The 14,934-nt window shown below is 44.2% G+C and overlaps 1 protein-coding gene across 1 annotated transcript; it reads left to right on the forward strand.

Annotated features, from left to right (window-relative positions):
* Nucleotides 1–2,714: 2,714 nt before the first annotated feature.
* Nucleotides 2,715–3,388, forward strand: LOC116813910 (bromodomain and WD repeat-containing protein 1-like). The gene is made up of 2 exons (XM_032760979.2): nucleotides 2,715–2,984; nucleotides 3,296–3,388. Exons 1-2 carry the CDS (start codon nucleotides 2,715–2,717, stop codon nucleotides 3,386–3,388), a joined length of 363 nt encoding a protein of 120 aa, XP_032616870.1.
* The last annotated feature ends 11,546 nt before the right edge of the window (nucleotides 3,389–14,934 follow it).

Raw genomic sequence — 14,934 nt, forward strand, 5'->3', positions numbered from 1 at the left:
CAACATGGTGAAACCCTGTCTGTACTAAAAATACAAAACAAAATAGCTGGGTGTAGTGGCATATGCCTGTAATCTCAGCTACTCGGGAGGCTGAGGCAGGAGAATTGATTGAACTCAGGAGACAGAGGTTGCGGTAAGCTGAGATCATGCCATTGCACTCCAGCCTGGGTGACAGAGCAAGGCTGTGTCTCAGGGGAAAAAAATATATATATATAAACATCAATTGTACTTTTATACAGAGGCGACAAATGGAAATATTTTTGCATAATCCCACATCAAACTTATGAAGTTATGGTAAGTAAAACAGTATGATATTGATGCAGTTACAGACATAATAATCAATGTGGCTGGGCGCGGTGGCTCACGCCTGTAATCCCAGCACTTTGGGAGGCCAAGGCGGGCAGATCACAAGGTCAGGAGATCGAGACCATCCTGGCTAACAAGGTGAAACCCCGTCTCTACTAAAAAAAAAAAAAAAAAAAAATTATCCAGGCGTGGTGGCTGGTGCCTGTAGTTCCAGCTACTCAGGAGGCTGAGGCAGGAGAATGGCATGAACCAGGGAGGCGGAGCTTGCAGTGAGCTGAGACCACGCCACTGCATTCCAGCCTGGGTGACAGAGCGAGACTCCATCTCAAATAATAATAATAATAATCAATGCAACAGACTAGACCCCCAATTATTTGCAAACCTTATACATGAAGGGGAGCTATTATCAGTTCCATGAGTAAAAGATGTACTATGAAACTAATCTTGAGATAAATGGTTAGCCACCTGGGGTGGGGATGGGGGTGATTGAACCCTTAACTCACACCACATACAAAATCAATTTTGAGTGGATTAACAACTTAAAAGTAGGACATAAAATTTTAAAACTTCAGAATAAAATATGAAAGAATATTTTTATGACCTAGAGATAAGCTAAGAGTTTTTCACACGACTTAAAAGAAAAACTTGGCACATTGAGCTACATTAAAATTAACAATTTATGTTCATCAAAAGATGCCATAAAGAAAGTGAAAAACAAGCCATAAATTGGGGGTATATTTGCATACACATAACCACAAATAAGTGGCAGCATATAAAGGATACAGACATGTATTAAATTTTGACAAATCAATAATAAAAAGACAATCTAGGAACAAACTGGACAAAAGATATGAGCAGACCTTTCAAAAAGAAAGTGCATATGGTGGATAAACATATGGAACAATAACCAATCTCATTAGTAGTTGTACTAATTTGCATTTAGCACCCAAATGAACTGCACTACTTTACACCCCCTAGGTCTGCATTGTGCAGGAATTAAAAGCACAGACTCCGGAGCCAAATCCTGGCTCCTCCCTGGCCTTGGGAAGGTAGCAACATCTCCATACATGCCTCAGTTTTCTCTATGGAAAAAGGAACATTAACCCAGTAAAATCCAATTGGAAGTTGGCTACCATTATTCCCCCAGCTTCTGTTTCCATTCTGTCAACTTCAAATCGTGCTACCTAATATCTTAAACAATTGCATTTTTTGGACTTCATTTATAGGATTATGGCAGGATTTGGCTGTGGTAACTAATTCATAAGTATTGTATGAAAATTAATATATATGAAACTATGTCACAGTCATTCTCTACCCCAGTGGGCTTCAAATTTTTATTTTGCTTACATATATTTAAAAATAATCTTGAAAAATTATGTACCCTCTCTGCACACTTTAAAACTTAGATTTAAAATTCCTCAGCACGGCCAGGCACGGTGGCTCACACCTGTAATCCCAGCACTTTGGGAGGCCAAGGCAGGCAAATCACAAGGTCAGGAGTTTGAGACCAGCCTGGCCAATATGGTGAAACTCTGTCTCTACTAAAAATACAAAAAAATTAGCCAATGTGATGGCAGGCGCCTGTAGACCCAGCTACTAAGGAGGCTGAGGCAGGAGAATAGCTTGAACCTGGGAGGCAGAGGTTGCAGTGAGCCAGGATGGCACCATTGCACTCCAGCCTAGGCGAGAGAGCAAGATTCCATCTCAAAAAAAAAAGAAAAAAAAAGAAAATTCCTCAGCACAAGTTCAAATAGTTGCACAAGATACAACTTTACACCCAGCATAGTGTAAATGTTGACCTTTTAAAATAAATGATTACATTACTCTTCTAAATGCACCCAACAGAATCTGAAAATCTGCAATTAATGCCCCTAAAATTAATATGGATATTAATTTTAAAAATCACATATGATGAAAAAAATCTTTTTTTTTTTTTTTTTTGAGACGAAATCTAGCTCTGTCGCCCAGGCTGGAGTGTAGTGGCTCCATCTTGGCTCACTGCAACCTCCACCTCTAGGGTTCAAGCGATTCTTCTGCCTCAGTCTCCTGAGAAGCTGGAATTACAGGCATGCACCACCACGCCCGGCTAATTTTTTGTATTTTTAGTAGAGACGGGGTTTCACCATGTTGACCAGGCTGCTCTCGAACTCCTGACCTCGTGATCTGCCCGCCTCAGCCTCCCAAAGTGCTGGGATTACAGGCGTGGGCCACTGCGCCTGGCTGAAAAAAATCTTATGCCGATAGCACTATCACGTACGTGTCTCTGCAACAAAAGTATATCTAAAAACGGAAATGGATGGCCGTGGTGGCGCCCGCCTGAGGAGAGGAACGCCAGCCTGGTCAGGCCTCGGCAGGGCCTACACGCTTCGCTGGATCGCTGGCTCCCGCCTCCCGCCCCGTGCCCGACCATGGCAGAGCCCTTGTCTGCCCAGCGCCCAGTGCCTATCGCGGAGTCGGAGCTGTACTTCCTCATCGCCCGGTACCTATTGGCGGGCTCGTGTTGGAGAGCGGCCCAGGTACTGGTGCCGGAGCTGGCGCAGTGCCAGTTGTTGCCCAAGGGGTTGGACTGGGAGAGCAACCAGCACAACAGGAGCTACGAGGAATTGGTCTTGCCCAGTAAAGATGTGGCTCCTGATCATGTATTGCAAATCTGCCAGCGCATCGGTCCTATGTTGGATGAAGAAATTACGGCCGGGCGCGGTGGCTCATCCCTGTAATCCCAGCACTTTGGGAGGCCGAGGCGAGTGGATCACCTGAGGTCGGGAGTTCGAGACCAGCGTGACCAACACGGCGAAACCCCGTCTCTACTAAAAATACAAAAAAATAGCCGGGTGTGGTGGCACTTGCCTGCAATCCCAGCTACTCGGGAAGCTGAGACAGGAGAATCGCTTGAACCCGGGAGGCAGAGGTTGTGGTGAGCTGAGATGGTGCCATTGCACTCCAGCCTGAGCAACAAGAGCAAAACAACGTCTCAAAAAAAAAGAAAAAAAAAAAAATTCCACCCAGTATTTCAAGAGTCGCTTCTTTGTGTGGTGCAGGAAGGCAGTCTTTGCTACTTACAGCAAAAGGTAACTTAATTTGAAGAAGTGTTCTGTTTTGTATTAATAGCTTAAAATGATTATAATTACGAAGTAATGTAAGCATTGTGAAAGAAAGGTGATAATGTAACTGTAGATCATGCCGTGGACTATAAAATTCTCTGCATTTAGCATAGAACATTGAATTTTATTACGTAAGTGTTTAATGGGCCCTTCTGTAGTAAAAAGTTGATAAAGATATAGATGTTAAGCTAAAAAGCTTGAATTTATTCTGAGATGTGTTTGAGGTTTTATCAATGTGAGTTCTTAATTTTCCATTTTGTAGCTCACTCATAACTTCATTGAATATAATTGTATGTGTCTAAAAAACTCTTTAAATGCTAGAAGTATTTCATTTGATATTTAGATTCTGAAAGCCCTTTATATAAAGGGAAGTGATTTTTCTTTTGCAAAGTTATGTGCTAGCAAAATGTTTGAAATTGCTATTCTTTTTCTGTTAGCTTGGTATATATGATTTAGACTAAGTACATGTATGTAATATAATCTATGCATACATGTGGCTAAACTGCTAATGGGCAAAGATTTTTGGTTCTTCTGATGCTGAGCATACATCAAGTTCACCCCGTGATTATTTTTTATTACGAGCCATTGCTGATGTGATGCCGCCTCTTAGATGCACCACCAATATAAAGCTTAACTGAGAAAGAACAGCCCTCCCTCTCAGTTCCATGCCAGACTGGTTTGTTAGCTTTAGTTGTTTCTTAGTGCTCTAGCCACGCCGCCCTGTGGCACTAATCAGGACACTGTTTATATTCTTCCTCTTCGGTGTCCCTATTCACTTTGTAATTATTCTATTTTAGCTGGTTCTATGGTAGTAGTAATTTGGTAGCCTGTTTTCCTTTGTTTTCTATACTCGTGTCAAGCTCCACGTCATTGTTTTATGATGAGCAGTGATTTAGAGCTGTCAGACCTTAGAAGGGACTTAAGCAAGCTGCCCTAGGGTAGGGGCCATATTCTCTGTCTGTTTTGTACTAGTGCCACAAAAGGATGCCTTGTAACTGCTCTTTGGTCAGGATAGTGGCAATGAATCCATTCATGTAAAATACAATATGGCTGTTAGTTTGGGGAACCCGAGGCTCAGTAGAGGTTTAGTATGATGTGTTCCCTCTCCTCTCTGAGTTGTGAAGAAACTAATTTCTGGCACTCTGTGACTGCTTCAAACCTATGTTCTGCTGTTATCTCCTATAAAGGAGAGCAGACTTTTTTTTATTTTAAGTGCATTGCTGGTAGGTCAAGCAGGGATGGACTTTGAATTAGTGTTCAGACTCACAGATCCTACATATGTGCTGTCCAGTAGAGGATTTTCTGTGACCCTGAAATGAAGGGAAAGCTATATAATTTATCAGTACTTCCTAAAGAGAGAGACTAAAGTCATGGCAGTATTGGCCAAATTAATTTTAAAACTGAACAAGACATGAATTTTCATAGAAATCAAAGAAATTAAATTTTTCCTTATAAAAACTTCCATTTCTGAGAAGTTGGATCAGTTGTAAGACCTTTTATTTTTAACATTGTATGGTATAATTCTGCATTGAAAAATAAACACTTATAGCCGGGCAAGGTGGTTCACGCCTGTAATCCCAGCACTTTGGGAGGCCGAGGCGGGCGGATCACCTGAGATTGGGAGTTCGAGACCAGCCTGACCAACAAAGAGAAAGCCCATCTCTACTAAAAATACAAAATTAGCCGGGCGTGGTGGTGCATGCCTGTAATCCCAGCTACTAGAGAGACTGAGGCAGGAGAATAGCTTGAACCCGGGAGGCGGAGGTTGTGGTGAGCCAAGATTCTACCATTGCACTCCAGCCTGGGCAACAAGAGCGAAACTCTGTCTCAAAAAAATAATAATAAAAATAAAAATAAACACTTGGCATGAAATGGAACTTGGAGTCAAAAGATCTGGTTTTATGGTCCATCTTTACCAGTCATTTGCTGTGGATCTCCCTAAAGGTCCTGGAACCTTTGAACCTCAGCTACCTCACTTGTAAATTGGCAAAAATCCCTACCTCACAGAGTTGTTGTGAGGATCCAATGAGATAACGTATGTTGAAAGCACTTTGTGAATCGTAAAGTGCTACACAAATGTTAGTTGTTCTTGCTGCCGTATCTGAGATGTCTTAATTTTTTTTTCCTTCAGAAATAGTCTAATAAACCTCCAGGGCTTTTCTGTTAAAGTATATTAGTTGGTAAAATGTTGAATAAACAATTCGTTACAATATTTAAAAATGGAAATGAACAGTTTTTAATTGTCTAAGTTAAATTTTTTCTGGATTGAACTATTGTAATTTTTTTTTTTTTTTTGAGACGGAGTTTCGCTCTTGTTGCCCAGGCTGGAGTACAATGGTGTGATCTCAGCTCACTGCAACCTCCACCTCCTGGGTTCAAGTGATTCGCCTGCCTCAGCCTCCCAAGTAGCTGGGATTACAGACATGTGCCACCACTCCTGGCTAATTTTGTAGTTTTAGTAGAGAAGGGGTTTCTCCATGTTGGTCAGGCTGGCCTTGAACTTCTGACCTCAGGTGATCCGCCCCCCTTGGCCTCCCAAAGTGCTGGGATTATAGGCATGAGCTACTGCACCAGGCCAAACTATTATAATTATTATATAATTGATACACACTGATACAAATATTACCAATTTTAATAAATAACTAAAATATACTCCTAATATTTTTTATGCTAATAATAAATAATAAAGCAAAAACAATAAAAGTAAAATCTTATTGGAAATGTAGCACTTAATGAGATGAGTATCTCCCCCAATTAACTCATATACCCATGGATGTCTATTACTCATTGGTAGAATAAGATAGGAGTTGATATTAATTTATTCCAATTTTAAAATTTGTATAACTGTAAGTTTGAGGAACTATGTTCACATAAATACAAATATTGGAATAAAAGGAATGTTGTTATCTCACTTCTTTGAACTCATGAATTTATCAAAGATAAATTATTTATTAAAGATTAGATGGTGATCAATCGTTAAATGACAAGTTAATGATGGCAAACGGATTAAATTTTGTTATAGAAAAAAAGAATTGCAAACATTTTGGTTTGCAAACAGACATATCTCTGAGTCATTCGAGTCATTTTCAGTTTCTGGAAAGCAAACCAAAAGGCCCAGTGGTCCCCTTTTATCCTCAGGGAATACATTTTGAGATTCTCCAGTAGATGTCCGAAACCTTGAATGAACCTCTATACATCCAGCTCCCCTTAGCTATGGGTTCTGCACCCATGGATTCAACCAACTGAAGATTGACACTATTTGGCCTGGGCACGGTGGCTCACTCCTGTAATCCCAGCACTTTGTGGGGCCGAGAAGGGCGGATCCCTTGAGCTGAGGAGTTTGAGACCAGCCTGGGCAACATGGCGAGACCTTGTCTCTACTAAAACTACAAACAAAAAAAATAGCTGAGCGTGGTAGGGTGCACCTGTGGTCCCATCAGGAGGCTGAGGTGGGAGAATCACTTGAGCCCTCAGGGCGGAGGCTGCAGTGAGCCGAGATTGCGCCACTGCACTCCAGTCTGGGTGACAGAGCAAGACTGTCTCAAAGAAAAAAAAATTTTTTGAAAAATAATTGTGTCAGTACTGAACATGTACAGACTTTTTTCTTGTCATTATTCCTTAAGCAATATGGTACAACAACTATTTACGTAGCATTTACATTGGATGAGGTATTACAAGTAATCTAAAGATGATTTAAAGCACATAGAAGAATGTGCATAGGTTATATGCAAATACTACACCATTTTATACCAGGGTCTTGAGGATCCAAGGATTTTTGTATCCCTGGGGGTCCTGGAAGCAATCTCCCATGGATACAGAGGGATAACTTACCTATACATACATACGTATGATAGCTTATCATATGTATAGCTTATATCATATGATAGCTTATCCTATACATACATACGTATGATAAAGTTTAATTTATAAATTAGGTGCAGTAAGAGATTGTTAGATATGAGTTCTAAATTCCTTTTCAAAAAATTAGTATGTCAGTATGTTCAATTCTTCGCCTTCTACTTTTAAACGTGACTTCCTCCCAAAGCAACATTTTTCCATTACCTGCTCCACCCTACATTCCAATCACCTGCTCCACCCTAACTCATTCCAATTACCTGCTACCTGCTCTGCCCTGACTCCCGCCAAAGCACTCATCCCGTCCTGCTCTTTAAATTAGCCAATCGGAATTAGTTTAGCCTGTGCAGTCTAACCCTAACCAATAGCGGAACGACACCGCGGCAGGGGCCACGTGCATCAGGAATATGAACCCCTTCCCCTCCCTTGTCCAAGCATGTGCTCATCATGGTTCCATCTGTAAAGGCGCACCCTTCTATAGAGAAGTCACTTGCCTTGCTGAGAATTAAAAAGAACGTTTTATATTCAAGTGCTATTTCTTTTGCGGCACTGAAACTTTATATATAACAATTTGGGGTCTCGCCTGGGATTACATTCCCCTCCGGGGACGGTCTCGGGTTCTCTCTCGTGAGGAGGTGCTCCCCGACCTATTGTGGCGGCCTCAGGGGTGAGAAATCAAGACCCACCCAGTGCGAGGAATAACCTGAGCTCTCAGCAACGTGGAAAAAGAAAAAAAAAAACTGGCCAGCAACCTAGCTTAAAGGATCCTCACATACTGCAGCCAGAACTCTGTGCACAGACCAAGGAACGAGAAGCCGCAAGAGTTGGTAAAGTATTTCCTTGGTGGTCAAATTCTGGAGGGCTAAATGTGTGTGTGCATGAATGATCACAAACGACCCTTGTTGCGGTGTTGTTCGTGTGCACGGTGACAAGTCCTAGGATGGACAGAGTGAGTGGATCCTCTCTGCGGTTCCGTAGCTACCTCATATGGCTTAGGGCGGATCCTGTCGTGGGCACGCCCACACTAAGAAGGGCCTGATTCTACCTTGGGGGAGCGGCCAGAGAGGACAGCACGAGTAGCAAGTGTGCAAAGGACCTTCAGAGGGGGAAAGGGGAGAAACAGGTCAACCTTCCAGGACAGGGAAGACACCCGTGGTTTGAAGAGTTGAGCCTTTCAGGGCAAGCAAGGAAAGACGCCCCCTGGTTTGAGGGGTTGAGCTGTCAGGCCTCTGAGCCCAAGCTAAGCCATCATATCCCCTGTGACCTGCACTTATACATCCAGATGGCCTGAAGCAACAGAAGATCCACAAAATAAGTGAGAATAGCCTCCACTGATGACATTCCACCATTGTGATTTGTTCCCACCCCACCCTAACTGATACGATATATTCTCCCCTGCCCTTAAGAAGGTACTTCGTAATATTCTCCCCCCTCTTAAGAAGGTACTTTGTAACATTCTCCTCACCCTTGAGAATGAACTTTATACGCCTATCCCAAACCTATAAGAACTAATGATAATCCCACTACCCTTTGCTGACTCCTTTTTCGGACTCAGCTCGCCTGCACCCAGGTGAAATAAACAGCCTTGTTGCTCACACAAAGCCTGTTTGGTGGTCTCTTCACATGGATGCACGTGACATTTGGTGCCAAAGACCTGGGACAGGAGGACTCCTTCGGGAGACCAGTCCCCTGTTCTCGCCCTCACTCTGTGAGGAGATCCACCTACCACCTTGGGTCCTCAGACCAACCAGCCCAAGGAACATCTCACCAAATTCAAACCGGGTAAGTGGTCTTTTCACTCTCTTCTCCAGCCTCTCTCGCTACCCTTCAATCTCACTCTCTCACTACACTTCAATCTCCCTGTCTTTCCAATTCCAGTTCTTCTTCCTCTCTAGTAGAGACAAAGGAGACACATTTTATCCGTGGACCCAAAACTCCGGTGCCGGTTATGGACTCGGGAAGACAGGCTTCCCTTGGTGTTTAATCACTGTGTGGACACCAGCCTGGTTATTCACCCACATTTCACTGGTGTCTGATCACCACGGGGACGCCTGCCTTGGTCATTCACCCACATTCCCTTGGTGGCACGTCAATTGCAGGGATGCCTGCTTTGGCTGCTCACCCACATTGCAGCCCAGGCTGTTCACCACCCCCTTCTCCGTGTCTCTCCCTTTCTCTTTAAACTTACCTCCCTCACTGTGGGCAACTTTCCATCCTCCATTCCTCCATCTTCTCCCTTAGCCTGTGTTCTTAAAAACCTAAAACCCCTTCAACTCACACCCAACCTAAAACCTAAACGCCTTATTTTCTTCTGCAATACCCTTGGCCCTAATACAAACTCAACAATAGTTCCAAGTGGCCAGAGAATGGCACTTTCGATTTGTCTATCCTACAAGACCTAGGTAATTTTTGTCGAAAAATGGGCAAATGGTCTGAGGTGCCTTACGTCCAGGCATTTTTCACACTTCGTTCCCTCCCTAGTCTCTGTTCCTAATTCGACTTGTCCCAAATCCTCCTCCTTTCCCTCCCGCCTGTCCCTTCAGTCCCAACCCCAAGCGTTGCTGAGTCTTTTGAATCTTCCTTTTCTACTGACCCATCTGACCTCTCACCTCCTCCCCAGAGTGCTTCTCCTCAGGTCGCTCCCCGCCAGGCTAATCAGGCTCCAACTCTTCTTCAGCCTCTGCTTCCCCGCCCTATAACCCTTCTATTACCTCCCCTCCTCATACCCGCTCTGGCTTACAGTTTTGTTCTGCGACTAGCTCTCCCTCACCTGCCCAACAATTTCCTCTTAAAGAGGTGGCTGGAGCTGAAGGCATAGTCAGGGTACATGTGCCTTTTTCCCTATCAGACCTTTCCCAAATCAGCCAGCATTTAGGCTCTTTCTCATCAGACCCCATTAAATATATACAGGAATTCCAATATCTAACTCTGTCCTACAATTTAACCTGGAGTGACTTAAATGTCATCCTAACTTCTACCCTCTCCCCAGATGAACGGGAAAGAGTTTTTTCTCTAGCCCAATCTCATGCTGACAACCACCAGCTTCATGAACCAGGCCTCCAGGAAGGCATTAGAGCGGTTCCCCAAGAGGACCCCCAATGGAACTATCAAGCAGATTCCCCAGGTATAGCTAGGCGAGATTACATGGTTTCCTGCGTAGTCGAAGGGCTTAAAAAGGCAGCATACAAAGCTGTTAATTATGACAAGCTAAAGGAAACTACCCAAGGTAAAGATGAAAACCCAGCCCAGTTCACGGCCTGCTTAGCAGTTAGACACTTTACCGCCCTAGACCCAGAGGGCCCAGAAGGCTGTCTTATTCTCAATATGCATTTTATTACCCAATCCCCTCCTGACATTAGGAAAAGCTCTGAAAATTAGATTCCGGCCCTCAAACCCTACAATAGGACTTAATTAATCTTGCCTTCAAGGTGTACAATAATAGAGTAGAGGCAACATATTTCTGAGTTGCAATTACTTGCCACTGTGAGAGAAACCCCAGCCACATCTCCAGCACACAAGAACTTCAAAACGCCTGAACCGCAGCAGCCAGGTGTTCCTCCAGGACTGCCTCCCCCAGGATCTTGTTTCAAGTCCCGGATATCTGGCCACTGGGTCAAGGAATGCCCACAGCCTGGGATTCCTCCTAAGCCATGTTCCATCTGTGCTGGACCCCATTGGAAATTGGACTGTCCAACTTGCCTGGCAGCCACTCCCAGAGCCCCAGGAACTCTGGCCCAAGGTTCTCTGATTGACTCCTTCCCAGATCTTCTCAGCTTAGTGGCTGAAGACTGACACTGCCTGATCGCCTCAGAAGCCTACAGGACCATCACAGACGCTTTGGGTAACTCTTACAGTGGAGGGTAAGTCCATCCCCTTAATACGGAGGCGACCCACTCCACATTACCTTCTTTTCAAGGGCCTGTTTCCCTTGCCCCCATAACTGTTGTGGGTATTGATGGCCAGGCTTCTAAACCTCTTAAAACTCCCCAACTCTGGTGCCAACTTGGACAATATTCTCTTATCTACTCCTTTTAAGTTTTCCCCACCTGTCCAGTTCCCTTATTAGGCCGAGACATTTTAACCAGATTATCTCCTTCCCTGATTATTCCTGGACAACAGCCACATCTCACTGCCACCCTTCTTCCCAACCCAAAGCCTCCTTTGTGTTCTTCCTCTTGTATCCCCCCACCTTAACCCACAGGTATGGGACACCTCTACTCCCTCCCTGGCAACCAATCACACGCCCCTTACCACCCCATTAAAACCTAATCACCCTTACCCCGCTCAATGCCAATATCCCATCCCACAGCACGAATTAAAAGGATTAAAGCCTGTTACAGCATGGCCTTTTAAAGCCTATAAACTCTCCTTACAATTCTCCCATTTTACCTGTCTGAAAACCAGACAAGTCTTACAGGTTAGTTCAGGATCTGCGCTTTATCAACCAAATTGTCTTGCCTATCCACCCCGTGGTGCCAAACCCATCCTATCCTCAATACCTCCCTTCACAACCATTATTCTATTCTAGATAAACCTAGCTGACCCTGTAAATCTTTCCCCACTCCCCTTTCCATTCCTTAAAAAGCAGCCCTAAAAGCTGCTCCCACTCGAGCTCCCCCTAACTCATCCCAACCTTTTTCATTACACATAGCCGAAGTGCAGGGCTGTGTGATTGGAATTCTTACATAAGAGCTGGGACCACACCCTGTAGTCTTTCTGTCCAAACAACTTGACCTTACTCTTTTAGCCTAGCCCTCATGTCTGCGTGTGGCAGCTGCCGCTGCTTTAATACTTTTAGAGGCCCTCAAAATCACAAACTATGCTCAACTCACTCTCTACAGTTCTCATAACTTCCAAAATCTATTTTCTTTCTCACACCCGATGCATATGCTTCCTGCCCTCTGGCTCCTTCAGCTATACTCACTCTTTGTTGAGCCTCCCACAGTTACCATTGTTCCTGGCCCCGGACTTCAATCAGGCCTTCCACATTATTCCTGATACTACACCTGAACTCCATGACTGTATCTCTCTGATCCAACTGACATTCACTCCATTTCCCCATATTTCCTTCCTTCCTGTTCCTTATCCTGATCACACTTGGTTTATTGATGGCAGTTCCACCAGGCCTAATCGCCACTCACCAGCAAAGGCAGGCTATGCTATATAGTATCTTCCACATCTATCATTGAGGCTACCGCTCTGCCCCCTCCACTACCTCTCAGCAAGCTGAACTCACTGGCTTAACTCGGGCCCTCACTCTTGCAAAGGGACTACACGTCAATATTTATACTGACTGTAAATGTGCCTTCCATATCCTGCACCACCATGCTATTATATGGGCTGAAAGAGGTTTCCTCACTACTCAAGGGTCCTCCATCATTAATGCCTCTTTAATAAAAACTCTTCTCAAGGCTGCTTTACTTCCAAAGGAAGCTGGAGTCATTCACCGTAAGGGCCATCAAAAGGCATCAGATCCCATCGCTCAGGGCAACACTTATGCTGATAAGGTAGCTAAAGAAGCAGCTTAGCGTTCCAACTTTTCTCCCTCACGGCCAGTTTTTCTCCTTCTCATCGGTCACTCCCACCTACTCTCCCACTGAAACTTCCACCTATCAATCTCTTCCCACACAAGGCAAATGGTTCTTAGACCAAGGAAAATATCTCCTTCCAGCCTCACAGGCCCATTCTATTCTGTCATCATTTCATAACCTCTTCCATGTAGGTTACAAGCCGCTAGCCCGCCTCTTAGAACCTCTCATTTCCTTTCCATTGTGGAAATTTATCCTCAAGGAAATCACTTCTCAGTGTTCCATCTGCTGTTCTGTGACTCCTCAGAGATTGTTCAGGCCCCCTCCCTTCCCTACACATCAAGCTCGGGGATTTGTCCCTGCCCAGGTCTGGCAAATTGGCTTTACTCACATGCCTTGAGTCAGGAAACTAAAATACCTCTTGGTCTGGGTAGACGCTTTCACTGGATGAGTAGAGGCCTTTCCCACAGGGTCTGAGAAGGCCACCACAGTCATTTCTTCCCTTCTGTCAGACATAATTCCTCAGTTTGGCCTTCCCACCTCTGTACAGTCCAATAACAGACCAGCTTTTACTAGTCAAATCACCCAAGCAGTTTCTCAGGCTCTTGGTATTCAGTGGAACCTTCATACCCCTTACTGTCCTCAGTCTTCAGGAAAGATAGAATGGACTAATAGTCTTTTAAAGACACACCTCACCAAGCTTAGCCTCCAACTTAAAAAGGACTGGACAGTACTTTTACCTCTTGCCCTTCTCAGAATTAGAGCCTGTCCTCGAGATGCTACAGGGTACAGTTCATTTGAACTTTTATATGGACGCACTTTTTTGCTCAGCTGCAGTCTCATTCCAGACACCAGCCCTCTAGGTGATTATCTTCCAGTCCTCCAGCAAGCTAGACAGAAAATTCGCCAGGCTGCTAATCTTCTCTTGCCTACTTCAGATTCCCAGCCACATGAAGACACCCTAGCTGGACGATCAGTTCTTGTTAAGAATCTGACCCCTCAAACTCTAAAACCTCGATGGACCAGACCCCACTTAGTCATCTATAGTACCCCAACTGCCATCCGCCTGCAGGATCCTCCCCACTGGGTTCACCGTTCCAGAATAAATCTATGTCCATCGCACAGCCAGCCTAATCTTTCCTCTTCCTCCTGGAAGTCGAAACTACTCTCCCCTACTTCCCTTAAACTCCCTCGCATTTCTGAAGAACAGTAATAACCCTTATGAGCCTAATACATCCCTTCATTCTGTTAGGTCTGTTCATCCTTACCCTACTTTCTGCAACAGGGCTTTATGCCGTCATCCCCACTACTTGGACTGCGCCCCAAAAACTTGTCATCCCTACTATCTTCTGTCTAGTCATACTCCTATTCACCGTTCTCAACTACTCATAAATGCCCTGCTCTTATTTACACTGCCGGTTTACACTGTTTCTCCAAGCCATCACAGCTGATATCTCCTGGTGCTATCGCCAAACTGCCACTCTTAACTCCCTCTTAGGGTGGATAGATGATCTTTGCTGGCAGGGCACCCTCCAATACTTTCTCCCTGATAAAGTCCTATTCTTTAGTTTTATACTCACTCTTATTCTCATTCCCGTTCTTATGCTACCCTCTACCTCTCCCCAGCTATCTCCACCACACTGTCATTCTCACTCACTCTCTCCTAGCCATTTCTAGTCCTTTAACAAACAATTGCTGGTTTTGCATTTCTCTTTCCTCCAAAATCGCCAAGGCCCCAAATTACTCACTGCTTAAAAAAAAGGGGAAATTCTGTATATTTTTAAATGAAGAGTGTTGTTTTTATCTAAATCAATCTGGCGTGGTGTATGACAACATAAAAAAACTCAAGGATAGAGCCCAAAAACTCACCAGGCAAGCAGATAATTATGCTGAACCCCCTTGGACACTCTCTAATTGGATGTCCTGGGTCCTCCCAATTCTTAGTCCTTTAATACCTATTTTTCTCCTTCTTTTATTCAGACCTTGTGTCTTCCATTTAGTTTCTCAGTTCATACAAAACCGCATCCAGGCCACCACCAATCATTCTATATGGCAAATGCTCCTTCTAACAACCCCACAATATCACCCCTTACCCCAAAATCTTTCTTCAATTTAATCTCTCCCACTCTAGGTTCCCACACCAC

Source organism: Hylobates moloch, unplaced genomic scaffold (genome assembly GCF_009828535.3).
Source record: "Hylobates moloch isolate HMO894 unplaced genomic scaffold, HMol_V3 SCAFFOLD_9, whole genome shotgun sequence".
Classification (NCBI taxonomy): domain Eukaryota; kingdom Metazoa; phylum Chordata; class Mammalia; order Primates; family Hylobatidae; genus Hylobates; species Hylobates moloch.

Coding starts and splice junctions, on each gene's coding strand:
- LOC116813910 (XM_032760979.2), top strand. CDS start 2,715: ATGGCAGAGCCCTTGTCTGCCCAGCGCCCAGTGCCTATCGCGGAGTCG. Junction 2,985..3,295: donor GCATCGGTCCTATGTTGGAT/GAAGAAATTACG, acceptor AAAAAGAAAAAA/AAAAAAATTCCACCCAGTAT.